Source organism: Anarhichas minor, unplaced genomic scaffold (assembly GCF_050575085.1).
Source record: "Anarhichas minor isolate MPS153535 unplaced genomic scaffold, ASM5057508v1 ptg000061l, whole genome shotgun sequence".
Lineage (NCBI taxonomy): Eukaryota > Metazoa > Chordata > Actinopteri > Perciformes > Anarhichadidae > Anarhichas > Anarhichas minor.
In genome coordinates this window covers 355036-372495 of record NW_027466507.1, presented here as the reverse complement: position 1 = coordinate 372495, position 17460 = coordinate 355036, and the positions used below count along the sequence as shown (strand labels likewise).

The following is a 17460-nucleotide window of genomic DNA, read 5'->3' as shown; positions in this document are numbered from 1 at the left end:
ATATACCAGCGAGGTTTAAAGCGCAGCCTCGGTGAAAGTTATTGATTAATATATATATATTAATCTATATATTATTCTATCGGACAGTTATTGATCTCACAGGTTCACAAACACGAGGTACAATCAATTTATGTACCGAGACATCTCGAGAGGGCGAAGCCGGTGTCAAAACAGAAGTATTACTCTTTATTTAGGTAATATTATTATAATCTATATTAGTTGATTATATTTTGTTTTAATAATCTAAATCTGTAAAAAGTAACTAAAGTTTTCAGATAAATGAATTAAAATATTTCCTGAGATTTAGTAGAGTAGAAATATAAAGTATATTCAAAGTAAAGTACCTCATAAGCGTGTACTTGTAAATGTGTATACTGTGAACTCGTTGAATATGTTTTCATATAACGATCGTCTTCACGTTGTTTGTTTGAACTCAATAATTGTTTGTTTTTAAACATATTTACTGTTTTTATTCATTTGTTTAACACAGTTTCTGGTTTTTAATCTAAATATTTATTTTTAATATCGCGGTACAAACCGGGTTGAGAGTAGACACTTTCAAAGTACTTCTATCACATTTAAATTACTATAAACCTAAATATATACATATATATTTAAGTGTATATAGTTCTTGTTTATTTAAACTTTGATTTAATATCGATACAAATAGTTTTATTTAAATACTTTGTTTAGTTTGTTGATGAAACAAAAGATTGTTGAAGATCAAACATTTTATTTAGTATTTAAGTGAATTAAACTTTAAAAACAATAGAACCGTTTTAATAAAACTGAATTAATGACTGTTCACATAAAGTCTTTATTCCTCTGAATGATTAAAGATATAAAACAATAACTGATTATCTTAATATTTATCTTTAATAACAAACACTGAACGTCAGTTGAAGCTCCGCAGATTAAAAACTATTTTAATGAAACTATACAAAGTGAATTCAGCAGAACTTATAAATATATACAGATGTACATTAAAACACATTCTTCATCCTCATTCATCCTCGTCTTCATCAGCCGGCAGCGGTCTGGACCTGAACAATAGAAACAATAAATAAAAACATCTTTACGTAGAAATCAGATTCTAATTATTTAGTAGCAGAGAAACATGAATTTACTCTAAATAAATAAAAACAACAAACAAGATAAAACTACAATTATGATCAAACTGTAAATTATACTTAAAATATTTGTACTCAATAAGGTTAAATATTTTCTTTAATGGTTGGTGTGTGTGTATGTGTATATATATACATATATATATATACGTATATATATACATATACGTATATATATATATATACGTATACATGTATATACGTATACGTATATACGTATATATATACATATACGTATATATATATATATATATACGTATATATATATATACACGTATACATATATACACATATACGTATATATATATATATATACACACACGCGTACACGCGTATACACGCGCGTACACACACGCGTACACGCGTATACACGCGCGTACACACGCGCGTACTCGCGTACACACGCGCGTACACGCGTATACTCGCGTATACTCGCACACGCGCGTACACGCGCACACGCGTACACGCGCGTACACTCGCGTACACGCGTACACACGCGTACACGCGCGTACACGCGTACACTCGCGTACACGCGCGTACACGCGTACACTCGCGTACACGCGCGTACACTCGCGTACACTCGCGTACACGCGCGTACACTCGCGTACACTCGCGTACACGCGTATACTCGCGTACACGCGTATACTCGCGTACTCGCGTACACGCGTACACTCGCGTACACTCGCGTACACGCGTACACTCGCGTACACGCGTGTACTCGCGTACACGCGTATACTCGTGTACTCGCGTACACGCGCGTACACGCGTATACTCGTATACTCGTGTACTCGCGTACACGCGCGTACACGCGTATACTCGTATACTCGCGTACACGCGCGTACACGCGTATACTCGTATACTCGCGTACACGCGCGTACACGCGTATACTCGCGTACACGCGCGTACACGCGCGTACACGCGTATACTCGCGTACTCGCGTACACGCGCGTACACGCGTATACTCGCGTACACGCGCGTACACGCGTATACTCGTATACTCGCGTACACGCGTGTACACGCGTATACTCGCGTACACGCGCGTACACGCGTATACTCGTATACTCGCGTACACGCGCGTACACGCGCGTACACGCGCGTACACGCGTATACTCGTATACTCGCGTACACGCGCGTACACGCGTATACTCGCGTACACGCGCGTACACGCGTATACTCGCGTACTCGCGTACACGCGTGTACACGCGTATACTCGCGTACACGCGCGTACACGCGTATACTCGCGTACTCGCGTACACGCGTATACTCGCGTACACGCGCGTACTCGTGTACTCGCGTATACTCGCGTACACGCGCGTACACGCGTATACTCGCGTACTCGCGTACACGCGTATACTCGTATACTCGCGTACACGCGCGTACACGCGTATACTCGTATACTCGCGTACACGCGCGTACACGCGTATACTCGTATACTCGCGTACACGCGCGTACACGCGTATACTCGTATACTCGCGTACACGCGCGTACACGCGTATACTCGTATACTCGCGTACACGCGTATACTCGTATACTCGCGTACACGCGTATACTCGTATACTCGCGTACACGCGCGTACACGCGTATACTCGCGTACTCGCGTATACTCGCGTACACGCGCGTACACGCGTACACGCGTACACTCGCGTACACGCGTACACGCGTATACTCGCGTACACGCGCGTACACTCGTATACTCGCGTACACGCGCGTACACTCGCATACTCGCGTACACGCGTATACTCGTATACTCGCGTACACGCGCGTACACGCGTATACTCGTATACTCGCGTACACGCGTATACTCGTATACTCGCGTACACGCGCATACTCGCGTACACGCGCGTACACGCGTATACTCGTATACTCGCGTACACGCGCGTACACGCGTACACGCGTATACTCGCGTACACGCGCGTACACGCGCGTACACGCGTATACTCGTATACTCGCGTACACGCGCACACGCGCATACTCGCGTACACGCGCGTACACGCGCGTACACGCGTATACTCGTATACTCGTATACTCGCGTACACGCGCGTACTCGCGTACACGCGCGTACACGCGTATACTCGCATACTCGCGTACACGCGCGTACTCGCGTACACGCGCGTACACGCGTATACTCGCATACTCGCGTACACGCGCGTACACGCGTACACGCGCGTACACGCGTATACTCGTATACTCGCGTATACTCGCGTACACTCGCATACTCGCGTATACTCGCGTACACTCGCGTACACGCGTACACGCGCGTACACGCGTATACTCGTATACTCGCGTACACGCGTACACTCGCGTACACGCGTACACGCGCGTACACGTATACTCGCGTACACGCGTATACTCGTATACTCGCGTATACTCGCGTACACTCGCGTACACGCGTACACGCGCGTACACGCGTACACTCGCGTACTCGCGTATACTCGCGTACACGCGTGTACACGCGTGTACACGCGTATACTCGCGTACACGCGTACACTCGCATACTCGCGTATACTCGCGTACACGCGTGTACACGCGTGTACACGCGTACACTCGTATACTCGCGTACACGCGTACACTCGTATACTCGCGTACACGCGTATACTCGCGTACACGCGTATACTCGCGTACACGCGTGTATACTCGCGTACACGCGTATACTCGCGTACACGCGTATACTCGCGTACACGCGTATACTCGCGTACACGCGTATACTCGTATACACATATACATACACACATACATACACACATACATATATACACACACACATACATACACACATACATATATACACACACACATACATACACATATATACACATATATACATACACATATATACATATACACATATATACATATACACACATATATACATATACACACATATATACATATACACACATATATACATATACACACATATATACATATACACACATATATACATACATATATACATACACATATACATACACATATACATACACATATACATATATACATATATATACATACATACATATATATATACATACATACATACATATATATATACATACATATATATATACATACATATATACATATATATATATACATACATATACATATATATATACATACATATATACATACATATATACATACACATATACACATACACATATATACATACATATATACACACATATACACATACATATATACACATACATATATACACATACATATATACACACATATATACACACATATATACACATACATATATACACACATATATACACACATATATACACACATATATACACACATATATATATTTTAATTTATTATAAAAACAAACTGGTTGCTCCGTGTTTTAGTGTCAATCCAAAGTTTTAATTTACTTCCACTACAACTAACTGAGTATCTTTAAGTTTTGGACAAAACTTGTTAATAATATAGAGCAGAACATCTCGTCTCCAGAGACGTAAAAGAGACGTCAGAGTTTCTACGTGACGTCTGAATTTAAGAGATAAAAGCTGAAGTTCTTCCTCTGGTATGAAGGACTCTCTGATTCTGTGATCTGCCGAGTCACACGCTCTCATTTGTGCCGAGTTGCTCTTTCATTTCTGCTGAGTCAGCTAACATACTTCCTGGTGGTCATCCCGCTTCCTCCGGCCTCTTCCTCGTCCTCCTGAGGCCTCTGGTTCTCCTTCTCTGGTTTCATGGGAGGACCACCGAAGAAGTCCCCGATTCCTTTCTGCCAGGTGGGCGTAGGACGAGGACACACCGGGTTGCCGCCGGCATATTTACCTTTAGCTGTGAAGTAAACAACAACATCAGTGTGAGCGCCATGCAACATGTGGGAGGTGCCTGTCGTCTCTAGTCTCCCGTCGTCTCTCGCCGTCGCTGCCGCTAGTTTCTCGCCGTCGCTGCCGCTAGTCTCTCGTCGTCGTCGCTAGTCTTCTCATTAGTCTCTCTCATCGTCTCAGAGCTGCAGGGACTCACCAGGAGTGCCTGATTGGCTGCTGGAGGAGGAAGAGGAGGAGTTAGCTGAACTGGAGCCCAGAGACTTTCTGGGTGCAGCAGCTGCAACAGCTGTGAACACAAATCAAAACAAAAATAATGAAAGTTGATCTAGAAACATTAAATACACTTCATGACACGTCATTAAACTACTACCTGAACCAGTGAGATGAGCTTCAGTCTGCAGGATCACAATAAACCAGAACAACGTCTTAAAACTTCACTTTCTATTCATTCTGGTGCTAAACTAAGGATGAATTATACACCGAATTAACCGGAAGACCCCGTCGGTTAAAACAAACACGTGCATGACATCGTCTCACGCACGCGCCTTCGACGACGAGCAAGAAAGCGTTAAATGACGTCATTATTTAAAGGGGTTTGGAGTGACGTCCGCACAAAGACGCACTGCGGCGCTCAAAACTGGCGCCAGTTTGCGGAGAGACAGCGAGACAGTGAGACAGTAAATAAAGATGTCTTCTCCTTAGACCGGTCAAAGGAGACTTTAATGCGATAACGAGACTTTAAATCGTTTAAAATAATGTTTTTGATTGTTTTGCAGGAAACAAGATCGCAGCTAAACAGGCTGTTTGGAAGAATAGTCCCGGATTAAACACTAACACATGCTCATATTCATGTTAAAATAAAGCCATTAATGTCAAAGAATAATCTGAAATGGGAACTACGTCACTGCTTCCGCTTTGTTCGGCTCATATATGAGCGCGCGCACAGCCCGCCAGACTCCATGATAAAACACACACAACCAGCGTTTTATAATAAATTCGTAATAAATATATATTTATTTTTCGCGTTACCTTTTCTGTATGACGCAGGGACGCTGTCGGCTTTAGTCCTCACCATGTTGGAAGCGGCCTGTAACGTCCAGCGATGTTTTAACACCAACTTCTCTTCACGGAGTGAGTGAAGTCTCGTCCCGCCTCGGTTTAAAAAAGGAACAGCGGATGTGGGCGGGAGATTTCTTCTTCTTCTGCTTCTTCTATTCTGGCAGACCAGACACGGAGGTGGCGCAGTGCTGCCCCTCAGGTGGATTAGTGTAACTACAGCGTTAAACATTTATTTATAATAGTTTTCTACAATCTAAAGTACACTGTAAATACTATTATACTGTACTTAAATATTACATAAATGTATTGTAAAAAGTATTTTATATTTTTACATGTATTTTACATATTTACTGCCAGTGTGATTTACTGTAAGAAATAAGAACAGAGTTTCTGAGTGAATAACGTTCTGTCAAAGTCAGAAGAAAAAGTAAATAAGAGTTTATAAGTGTGAAATTAAACAAAGTATTAAACTGAGTCAGAGTCACAGTATGTGATGGTTACACAGGTCAGGATTATGTGGATTAATATAGTAACTATATCATATTATTTGTTAAATTGAATGAAATCAATGAAGGAAACGTTTGTAAATGAACAGACAAACGTGGAGATAAACGTGAGAATAACCTTCAGTGTATCACATGATGTAATGATCTGGTTAACGTCTGCTTTCATCATGTGACACAAAAAGGAGTTCTGGTTTTATTTTCAATATTCATCTTTTTATTTATTCTTTAGACAAAATGTTTCTTATTAAAAACATGATCGAGATGGAGAGAACTGATGCGTCTTCAGGCTGGAGGGTCAAATAAAGTGACAAATACCAAAAGATGTGTTAATGTCTGACGGACATCTGAACATCTGGACGTCTGTTGGTTCTTCAGCTCCACTCACAGGTCTGAAGAGAGTCGCTGTTCTCCTCTTAGTTCTGAATGAAGACTCTTAAATAAATCCTGGACACAGTCTGGATCGGAGGCTCAGTAGTTGGTCTTGAGCCGGCGGTTCTCCTCCTTCAGCCGCTCCACTTCCTCCACCAGAGACTCGTTCACAGAGTATTTCTCGATCAGACCGTGGATCTCGTTCTGAAAACACAGAACAGGGTAAATATTGACGTCTTCGGAGAGTTGGTGTTGACTGAAAGACATTAAGATATCAAACTCTGTCGTGTTTGAATAAAGTTTTGAAGGAATGCCTCTGGACCTCAGGACCACAGACCGTGGACGTAGTCTTCTCATTAGTTTGTGGATGTTTTGAAGCATTGAGTTCAGCGTTTTTAGCCGTCGCCATCTTGTTGTTTCGCATCCAGTGAACAGGAAGTGACCATATGTCGACTGAGGAGGAGTGACGTAGAGACACCGTATACGTCTCTGGTAGAGACCTGTCAATCAGCGTGTAGCCCCGCCCTAAAGCATCCCCTGCTTTATGGTCTGTTTGACTCTAAATGGACCATAATGTACTAAATGAACATCATGCTGTATTGAAGAAGACTTGAAACTAGAGATTGAGACCATAAACTCATGTTTACAATGTTTACTGAGGTAATAAATCAAGAGAGAAGTAGAGTCATTTTCTCATAGACTTCTATACAACCAGAGGAGTTGCCCCCTGGTGGACACTAGAGAGAATGCAGCTTTAACACATGAAGCATTAATGCTGCGTTCACACCAAACGCGGCACGATTTTGACGCGCCGCAAATTCGCGTCCAACGCGCCGCCGGTCTCGCCGCGGACGTGTTCACACCAAACGATTCACGCGAATCGCGCTGGAGAGGGGGCGGGGCTTATCGCCCTGAAAGCCGTTCAACTGTCCGCCATCAACCATGGAAAAAATAACCTCTATTTCTGCTTAGTACGTGTTGTGGAAGTCACAGATATCCCGGGAAACTAAACGCCGTCATGTCTGGTTCATAACATTGTCCAGAGGAGCTCTGTGGATTTTATCGAGCTGTATTCACTGTGTCTAGTGAGCCACAGGTCGCTGTTTACTACAGCTGTATGAACACAACATAAACTGATTTGGCTGTGATTTAACGGCAATAAACCGACAAAAAGGGACTCTGAAATAACTACGTAATGATGCCGATTTGTAGGCTACTTGTCTTCTCAATGGAGCGGATGGATCGGTGCTAGGCTAAGCTAACATTGTAGCAGCTCAGACTAACGTCATGTAGACGTAAATACGGCAGCTATTCATTGTTATTCATTGTACGGCAGCTATTCATTGTTTGTACCATATGGTTTACACACACACATGTATACACATAGTTTGGTCCGGTCTCTGTTGATATGAGGTATCGTAGAGCTCTGGGTGAACACAGACGGCTACAGGATTTATTTCCTGATTCAACAACGGCAGGACGTCACTGATGACAGGGGAAGCAACTCAACGCTGATAGGCTATCGCGCCACAGCGTCACGCGAATATTTCGCAGAAGTTGAAAAATTTCAACTCACGCGTCAATCACATCAATCGCGCCATCGTGTCCATCGCGCCGCGCCATCGCAGATTCGCGTGGCGCCAGTCTCATCGCGTCTGTGCATAGACTTTGTATGTAATCTAGACGCCCGTCAAAATCGCGGCGCGTTTGGTGTGAACACGGCATAACACTTGTTGTCTCCTGCTCTGGACTCGTAGTTCACTATCTGATGGTGGTTCGTACCAGCTGGATGTAAAACTGTCGGACCATCTCGACCTGCAGGTTGACGACGTCTCTGTGACAGGTGTCCCTGAGGAGAGGAAGGACAAAAACATCATCAACATTAGGGTTCCTACAGTCTTTGTATACGTCTTCAAAAGGAAAAGGAGTCCAAAAGGTTTGGGACGGACCTGAAGTCCTCCAGAGTCTCGTGGATCATGTTCTGGATGAAGTGGATCTGCAGGGACGTAAGAGGAGCAGCTCCCGCCTGACCCACCACTTCAGTGATTTTCTGGGAGAGAGACGAGGACACAGCTGTCGACAGAGCTGGACCTGAAGGGACAGACAGACCAGTTAGAGACCAGGAACCAGGGTCAGTAAGACCAGTTACAGACCAGGAACCAGGGTCAGTAAGACCAGTTAGAGACCAGGAACCAGGGTCAGTAAGACCTGTTAGAGACCAGGAACCAGGGTCAGTAAGACCAGTTAGAGACCAGGAACCAGGGTCAGTAAGACCAGTTAGAGATCAGGAACCAGGGTTAGTAAGACCAGTTAGAAACCAGGAACCAGGGTCAGTAAGACCAGTTAGAAACCAGTACCTGCAGTGGTGCTGGCTGAAGCTCCCTGGACAGGAGACTCGTAGCTCAGCTGAGCTTGAATCCCATTGGCTCTCCTGAGGCCAGGCTCTGGAGTGAAGAAGGGCGGGGCCGGCTGGATGCGATTGGTCAGCTGAGGTGCTGTGGGCGTGGCTGGACCCTCCCCCTCCAGGCTGGAGTTGCTGGTCTTGTCAGACTGTCAATAAAGAGAGTGTTGTTGTTTGAGACACACTCCACTCTATAATAATACACTAGATTGACGTCAGAGGTCAGCACCTTTCTGGAGTCACATGGTTCGGCTGCAGCAGCAGTGATTGGCTCCTCCTCTCTGATTGGGGGCGGGGTCTGGTAGACGGACAGCGGGCTGCAGCAGCGGGCTGCAGCGCCTATCAGCGGCGTTCCTAGGGGGGTCTTACGGTGGGAGGTCACATCTGGAAAAAACAGATAATAATTCATGTGAAGTCTGAATGAAACTGAAACTAACATTTAATTGTTTCTTTTCAAGACTGTAAGAATCCTTAAAGAATCATCATGGATGCAGCAGAACCAGAGATTTGTCTTTTTTATTCCACACAATCTTCTTCTTCATCGAAACCTGCCGCCTACATTACCCACAATGCAATTCTTTCTTGTGGTGTGTTATGCTCGTTAGCAACTACTGTAACTACAGAAACCAGGGACTGACAGACCAGTAGAAACCAGTAGAGTCTGACCTTCTCTGACTGGGGAGAAGATGTCCAGACTGGCCCGACCGATGACCTGCTGACCCTCCCCTTCTCTGGGCAGCATCTCCAAACTGGTAGCTATGGAAACACAGCATCAAGGTTAGTTCAGAACCAGAACCAGCAGCAGAACCAGAACCAGCATCATTATCCACACCGACTTCCTGCCGTACCGTGTGTCCTCCCAAACGGAGTGTCTCCGGTCGTCCCCTGGGACCGAGAGTCTGAACAGAAAGAAGAGCTGAAGGTTTGATGTCTTTTACAGTTTCTACATGTACACAGCTGGTGATCTGGATCAAGGGGTTTGTTAAAGGTCCAGGTTCTGACCTTCCCGAGCAGGAGAGAAGACGTCCAGACTGTTTCGTCCGACGTTGCTGAACTTCTCCACCACAGGAAGGGGCTCCGCCCCCTGCTGGCCTTCAGCCTCCCGGGACATCGGATCTGGACCAGCGCCCCCTGCTGGACACACAACGCAGCTAACGGATATTTGTAGGGGTGGGAAAAAACCATAGATACAGCAAAGTATCGCGACATTTTGTGTGTACATTGGCTTTACTCGGCAGAACTGGAGGTTGTTGGACTCCCAGTATCACTCTTTCATTAAATAAACTATTCATATTGGAAATACAAATGAAATCTTTTGGTAACAATGTCTTTTTTCAGTCTTTTTCTGGTGCAGTTGTGGATAAAGTTAACAGGACTGGCAGGAAGTTAGTCAAAACAAAGATGGCGTGTTGGTCTGCTAGGCTGATAAAACTACTTTCATTTAAAAATGATTATGAGACAAACAGAGTGAACATTTTATCTCATTAGATAAAATAGATGTTGGAAAACTGCATCATAATTTATCTCAATAAATGTCATTATCAATGCATGTGTGTTGTAATGACACGAACCCACCTGTACCCGTCACCTGTCTGAGGGGGGCGGGGCTTGTGCCGGGGGCGGGGTCTGTCTGGCTGTTTGACAGCTTGATGGAAGATCTCTTGACAATCTTGGTGGAGCCGAGTTTACTAGACTGGAGCAGAAGAAGGAGGAGGAGGAGAAGAAGAAGACAAACGAGGAGGAGGAGGAGAAGAAAAAGACAAAGAAGAAGAAGGAGAAGGAGAAGAGGAAGATGTATTTACTGACTTTAACTCTAATAATGAAAAACGTTTGTAAAAGACGAGGTTGTTTAAATCGTGGAGCTCATGAATGAATCTGAAGAAACATCTCAGACAATAATATTGCTCACTGGTCTGATCGCTGTAGTACATTGTGTTTACCGGTGTTACTCTGTGGTACCTTGTGTTTACAGGTGTTACTCTGATGGTACTTTGTGTTTACTGGTGTTACTCTGATGGTACTTTGTGTTTACTGGTGTTGGTCTGATGGTACTTTGTGTTTACTGGTGTTACTCTGATGGTACTTTGTGTTTACTGGTGTTACTCTGTGGTACCTTGTGTTTACAGGTGTTACTCTGATGGTACTTTGTGTTTACTGGTGTTACTCTGATGGTACTTTGTGTTTACTGGTGTTGGTCTGATGGTACTTTGTGTTTACTGGTGTTACTCTGATGGTACTTTGTGTTTACTGGTGTTACTCTGATGGTACTTTGTGTTTACTGGTGTTGGTCTGATGGTACTTTGTGTTTACTGGTGTTACTCTGATGGTACTTTGTGTTTACTGGTGTTGGTCTGATGGTACTTTGTGTTTACTGGTGTTGGTCTGTGGTACTTTGTGTTTACTGGTGTTGGTCTGTGGTACTTTGTGTTTACTGGTGTTGGTCTGATGGTACTTTGTGTTTACTGGTGTTACTCTGTGGTACTTTGTGTTTACTGGTGTTACTCTGTGGTACCTTGTGTTTGCTGGTGTTACTCTGATGGTACTTTGTGTTTACTGGTGTTACTCTGTGGTACTTTGTGTTTACTGGTGTTACTCTGTGGTACTTTGTGTTTACTGGTGTTACTCTGATGGTACTTTGTGTTTACTGGTGTTACTCTGATGGTACTTTGTGTTTACTGGTGTTGGTCTGATGGTACTTTGTGTTTACTGGTGTTACTCTGATGGTACTTTGTGTTTACTGGTGTTGGTCTGATGGTACTTTGTGTTTACTGGTGTTGGTCTGTGGTACTTTGTGTTTACTGGTGTTGGTCTGATGGTACTTTGTGTTTACTGGTGTTGGTCTGATGGTACTTTGTGTTTGCTGGTGTTGGTCTGATGGTACTTTGTGTTTACTGGTGTTGGTCTGATGGTACTTTGTGTTTACTGGTGTTGGCCTGATGGTACTTTGTGTTTACTGGTGTTGGTCTGATGGTACTTTGTTTACTGGTGTTACTCTGATGGTACTTTGTGTTTACCGGTGTTACTCTGTGGTACCTTGTGTTTACTGGTGTTGGTCTGATGGTACCTTGTGTTTACTGGTGTTACTCCGTGGTACTTTGTGTTTAGTGGTGTTGGTCTGATGGTACTTTGTGTTTACTGGTGTTACTCTGATGGTACCTTGTGTTTACTGGTGTTACTCTGTGGTACTTTGTGTTTACTGGTGTTGGTCTGTGATACCTTGTGTTTACTGGTGTTACTCTGATGGTACCTTGTGTTTACTGGTGTTACTCTATGGTACTTTGTGATTACTGGTGTTACTCTGTGATACCTTGAGTTTACTGGTGTTGCTCTGGAAGCGCAGACAGGTGACGGATGTTTTGTGTGCCGCTGTGATCCTGGTGGGGGCGCTGGAGTTCCTCAGGTCGTACTGGTAGATCTTCCCCTGAGTGGATCCCACGACAAGACCGGTGCCGTCCGGCGTGAAGTCCACCGAGGTCAGAGGACTGTCCACCCGGATCGACCTCAGGATGCTGGGGACACACACACACACACACACACACACACACACACACACACACACACACACACACACACACACACACACACACACACAGGAGGAGCTTCAGTGGACGCTGAAGTCACATGATGCATCATGTACGTCAGCATTTATTTGCTAAATCTGTTTTCATTTTGCTTTTATCTATACAACAAACTCTTCCATAAAAAAACGTTTTTGTGCCGATTGTTTTGAATCTTCATCGTTTCCACTCAGGGTTCTTTTTTTAAATTAAAAATGTGCATAAAAACAGGTGGATGTAAAAACACTGAGTGTACCGCTAAACACCACTGAGTGCTCAAAGTAATGTGTAAATACAGCCGTGTGTTGTGTTAAATAATATCGATAACTCAATTAATTGTTTAGCATAATTAGCTGGGCAGCTATTCAGCTAATCAGTTTATAAAAAATGTTAATTTTGCAGGAAAATATATCTATTAAATCTCTAATTTGCGCTTTTATCTGTAATATATGATTATATATATATATTATTATTATATGAAACGATCGTCTTTGGGTTTTGGACTAAACTTTTGTGTAATTTTTCACTATTTACTTTCATTTTATAGACAAAACAATAATGTCTTTGGTGCGTCTCACATCTTGCTGGCCGTGTCGTAGCAGACGATCTTCTTGTCCAGGCCGACGCTGACCACCAGCAGCTCACTGGCGGGGGAGAAGGCGAGGCCGGATCCGGGGGCCTTGTGGGCCCCGTCGAAAACGTGGAGCTCCTTCTGGGTGTTGGAGTCCCACAGGACCACGGTGCCGTTGTCAGACACGCTGCCCAGCAGAGAGCGCTTCAGAGCGGACAGCCTCAGGTCGTGGATGGGCTGGAGATCAAAGACAACACAAGTTACTAAAAGGAACTTATATCTGGTGGTGATTCTGGTCCTTGTGGACTAAAGTGGTAGTGTCTCTGAGCACCAGAGTCCCTTTAGAAAACCTCTCATGTTACTGCAGCAGGTCTGACAGTCTGCCCCTCTCAGTCCTGGTTCTGGTTCTCCCGTGCCTCCCTTCCCTCCAGCGGGTCCAGCAATACGTCCTGGGTCTCCAGCAGCGTGGTGTCGGTGTTGACTCCCAGAGAGGAGAAGCTCTGCTCCTGGAGGAGGAGGAGGAGGAGAAGGAGGAGGAGGAGGAGACGCTGCTGCTGCCGGGAGCTGAGCTCTCTCCTCCCTCCGGAGCTCCGGATCTGTCCACGGTGGACCGGTCTCTAATGGAGGATCTGGGTCTGTCCACGGTGGACCGGTCTCTGCTGGAGTCTGAGCTGAAGGAGGTTCTGGTGAACCTGCATGAGTTCATCTGGTTTCACCAGAATCCGACCCGGTGGCTCCGATGACGAGCATCAAGAATAACTCTATAGAAACAGACCATCTTCTCTCCGATGGTCTGTTTACTGATGGAGGTCTGATAGAGGATCAGGACTACACTGAGACTGGTTCATAGAGGATCAGGACTACACTGAGACTGGTTCATAGAGGATCAGGACTACACTGAGACTGGTTCATGTAGAGGATCAGGACTACACTGAGACTGGTTCATATAGAGGATCAGGACTAACTGAGACTGGTTCATAGAGGATCAGGACTACACTGAGACTGGTTCATGTAGAGGATCAGGACTACACTGAGACTGGTTCATATAGAGGATCAGGACTAACTGAGACTGGTTCATATAGAGGATCAGGACTAACTGAGACTGGTTCATGTAGAGGATCAGGACTACACTGAGACTGGTTCATAGAGGATCAGGACTACACTGAGACTGGTTCATATAGAGGATCAGGACTAACTGAGACTGGTTCATATAGAGGATCAGGACTACACTGAGACTGGTTCATATAGAGGATCAGGACTAAACTGAGACTGGTTCATATAGAGGATCAGGACTACACTGAGACTGGTTCACATAGAGGATGAATCACCTGGTTGCTGCCGTGTCCGAAGGCTTTGCTGGACAGGTTGGTGGTCAGACTGTGGAGGACCAGGTCTCCGCTGGTGGACCCGGAGGCCACGTAGCTGTCGTTGGCATTGAAGGAAACGCAGGTCACCTCTTCTTTGTGGTCCTGAGAGACGAAGACAGACGGAGACCTTCGTGAGATCCTCCTCGTGATACGCTCTCATGTCCTCTGGTTCAGGATGAGGTCTTACCTTGAGGGAGCGGTGCAGTCTCTTGGTCTTCAGGTCCCAGATGTGAACGCCGTGATCCAGACCTCCGCTGACCACAAACTGAGACGAGGAACTCAGACACACACTGGTTTGTTGTTTCTGAGCGGACGATGAGAGAGAAGCGAGATGAGAACTGGCTTTTCTTCTGCAGGTGAACGAGGACATTAAAGAGTGAATATTCTGGTCTCACCCCGTCGCCCAGCTCCACCACTGGGACCGCTGAGGACTTGAGGCTGGACACCACCAGCTTGTCTCCGCTGCTGCTGGCGCTGACCAGGTACTGGTCTGAAGAACCGGTCAAGGATGCTTCTCCTCTTCTCCAGACATCACAGGTTTCATGATCAGACAACGCTCAGTGACAATCAATCTCTCTGCATTCACACAGTCAGCTGCTTTCACTCATTTGAACACTTTTAGTATCAAAGTATTGTGATGAAGCTAATTTAATATCAGCAACTGTTTAGATCATTCACTCATCGTTTGACTCAAAGTCCCAGCTTCTTAGAATATTATGTTTATGGTTATGTGACAATAAACTGAACATCAAACCGCTGGACTTTAGAAACTCTGAACGTTCTGACCTTTAAAAGATTAAAAACGTGATCAAGAAGATGATCAGCAGATTAATCTACAATGATGCACAAAAATAAACACAAACAAACCAATGTGTACGTCCACCTAGTGATTGATTACCAGGTCCTACTACTGACCCATCATCTATATTATCTATAATATATCATATATATATATATATACATATATAGTATGGATACTGTTGGAGCTCCAGCAGGCCTGAGCTACAGGGTGGCTGCTGCTGTGAGGGTTGAACTGATCCAGAGGAGACATGGAGACCACATCCCAGATCTTCACACAGTCTCCTGTAGACACTAGACGGGTCACCTCCTCCATCTGGGGACGGACACACACACACACACACACACACACACACACAGTAATGTGCAGTAAACTTGTGTAGAATAACTATATATATATATATATATATATACGTATATATATATATATACATATATATATATACATATAATATATACATATACATATATATATATATATACATATATATATACATATACATATATATATATACGTATATATATATATATATATACGTATATATATATATACATATACATATATATATATACGTATATATATATATATATATACGTATATATATATATATATATACGTATATATATATACGTATATATATATATATATATACGTATATATATATATATATATACGTATATATATATATATATATATACGTATATATATATATATACATATATATATATACATATAATATATATATATACATATATATATATATATATGTATATATATATATATATACATATATATATATATATACAAGTTATTTCAAGACGTCACTTTGGTCTCTTTTTGGGACTTGTGATTATGACATAATTCTGACATTAAATAAACTCAACAATTAGTCAATGAATTGTAAAAGTATGATGATCTTATAGATTATGATGCATTGATGTATATTAAAGTAAACAGGATATAAATGAGTTAACATTAAACTTACACATTAATGCAGAAACATCAGATAGAAGAGGAAAACATCAATACTTTAGTTAGTCTAACTACAGTTATGTACTTGTACTTCAGTCAGGTTTTCAATGCACAACTTTTACTTGTAACAAAGTATTTCTATACTTTCATTGTGTGGTATTGGTCCTTTCATTGTGTGGTATTAGTACTTTCATTGTGTGGTATAAGTACTTTCATTGTGTGGTATAAGTACTTTCATTGTGTGGTATTGGTACTTTCATTGTGTGGTATAAGTACTTTCATTGTGTGGTATTAGTACTTTCACTGCAGTAAATTATCTGAAAACTTCTTCCACTGCAGTTAAACTGTTAAAAAAGACGTAATAATGGCGAATAAGGCAACATTAATAACTATAAACAACAGTTAGCTAACAGTTAGCAACAATATTAGCTATATACGGGTCCTAAAGTTACCGAACAGTCGTAAAAACCCGGTAAAACAACACAAAACTAACTGAAAGTCATCAGAAAACATTAGCGTGTTTGAGTGTGTTCTATAAAAACGTGTCATATTTACCGTGAGAGGTTTATTTATAGCTGACAAGTAAGTGGAGCTGTTTAACCCTGCTACAGAAGAAGAAACCGCCACTACGGAAACCCGGGAGGGACAAAAAAGTAGAAGCTCTTTTATTTTTTTTGTAATAACTTTATTGTACAGAATTTTGTTTTACAAGTAAACAGACATGGAGGAAGTACTCAAATCCTTACTGAGAATAAAAGTACTAATATCACACTGTAAACCCACTAATGCCATAGTATAGAAACACTATGGTACAATCATGTTTGAAGCTAAATATCCGTGAAGGACAAAGCACAAATTCTGTGAGAAGTTAAATCTACGAACTTCTGATTATGCAAGTGTGCGCATGCCCGAAATCGTCGGACCCGTTTCTGTCTGTG

General features: G+C 43.2%; 2 protein-coding genes across 4 annotated transcripts; both read right to left on the bottom strand.

Moving 5' to 3' along the window:
* Nucleotides 1-899: 899 nt before the first annotated feature.
* Nucleotides 900-6104, bottom strand: pclaf (PCNA clamp associated factor). The gene is made up of 4 exons (XM_076077589.1): nt 5951-6104; nt 5118-5207; nt 4760-4928; nt 900-1043 (listed from the first exon to the last, which is right to left on the bottom strand). The coding sequence occupies exons 1-4, from the start codon at nt 5994-5996 to the stop codon at nt 1004-1006; spliced, it is 345 nt and encodes a 114-aa protein (XP_075933704.1). The 5' UTR covers nt 5997-6104; the 3' UTR covers nt 900-1003.
* Nucleotides 6105-6582: 478 nt separating this feature from the next.
* Nucleotides 6583-17168, bottom strand: nedd1 (NEDD1 gamma-tubulin ring complex targeting factor). Of its 3 annotated transcripts, none has more exons than XM_076077586.1 (16): nt 17078-17168; nt 15730-15865; nt 15147-15241; nt 14939-15055; nt 14713-14853; nt 13392-13621; nt 12564-12765; nt 10832-10949; nt 10259-10390; nt 10105-10155; nt 9923-10012; nt 9486-9640; nt 9213-9405; nt 8805-8946; nt 8638-8704; nt 6583-7059 (listed from the first exon to the last, which is right to left on the bottom strand). In XM_076077586.1, exons 2-16 carry the CDS (start codon nt 15863-15865, stop codon nt 6955-6957), a joined length of 1974 nt encoding a protein of 657 aa, XP_075933701.1. In that variant the 5' UTR covers nt 17078-17168; the 3' UTR covers nt 6583-6954. The 3 variants fall into 3 exon arrangements, 2 of the variants coding, with proteins under 2 accessions (XP_075933701.1, XP_075933702.1); XM_076077587.1 differs by having other exon boundaries at nt 10259-10387; XR_012947595.1 differs by lacking the exon at nt 6583-7059 and having other exon boundaries at nt 9213-9391.
* Between the last annotated feature and the right edge of the window lie 292 nt (nt 17169-17460).

Coding starts and splice junctions, on each gene's coding strand:
- nedd1 (XM_076077586.1), bottom strand. CDS start 15,865: ATGGAGGAGGTGACCCGTCTAGTGTCTACAGGAGACTGTGTGAAGATC. Junction 10,391..10,831: donor CAGACAGGTGACGGGTACAG/GTGGGTTCGTGT, acceptor TTGTGTGTCCAG/CAGGGGGCGCTGGTCCAGAT. Junction 9,406..9,485: donor AACCATGTGACTCCAGAAAG/GTGCTGACCTCT, acceptor CTTTATTGACAG/TCTGACAAGACCAGCAACTC.
- pclaf (XM_076077589.1), bottom strand. CDS start 5,996: ATGGTGAGGACTAAAGCCGACAGCGTCCCTGCGTCATACAGAAAAG. Junction 5,208..5,950: donor CCCTGCGTCATACAGAAAAG/GTAACGCGAAAA, acceptor TTGTGTTCACAG/CTGTTGCAGCTGCTGCACCC. Junction 1,044..4,759: donor AGCGGGATGACCACCAGGAA/GTATGTTAGCTG, acceptor TCTATTGTTCAG/GTCCAGACCGCTGCCGGCTG.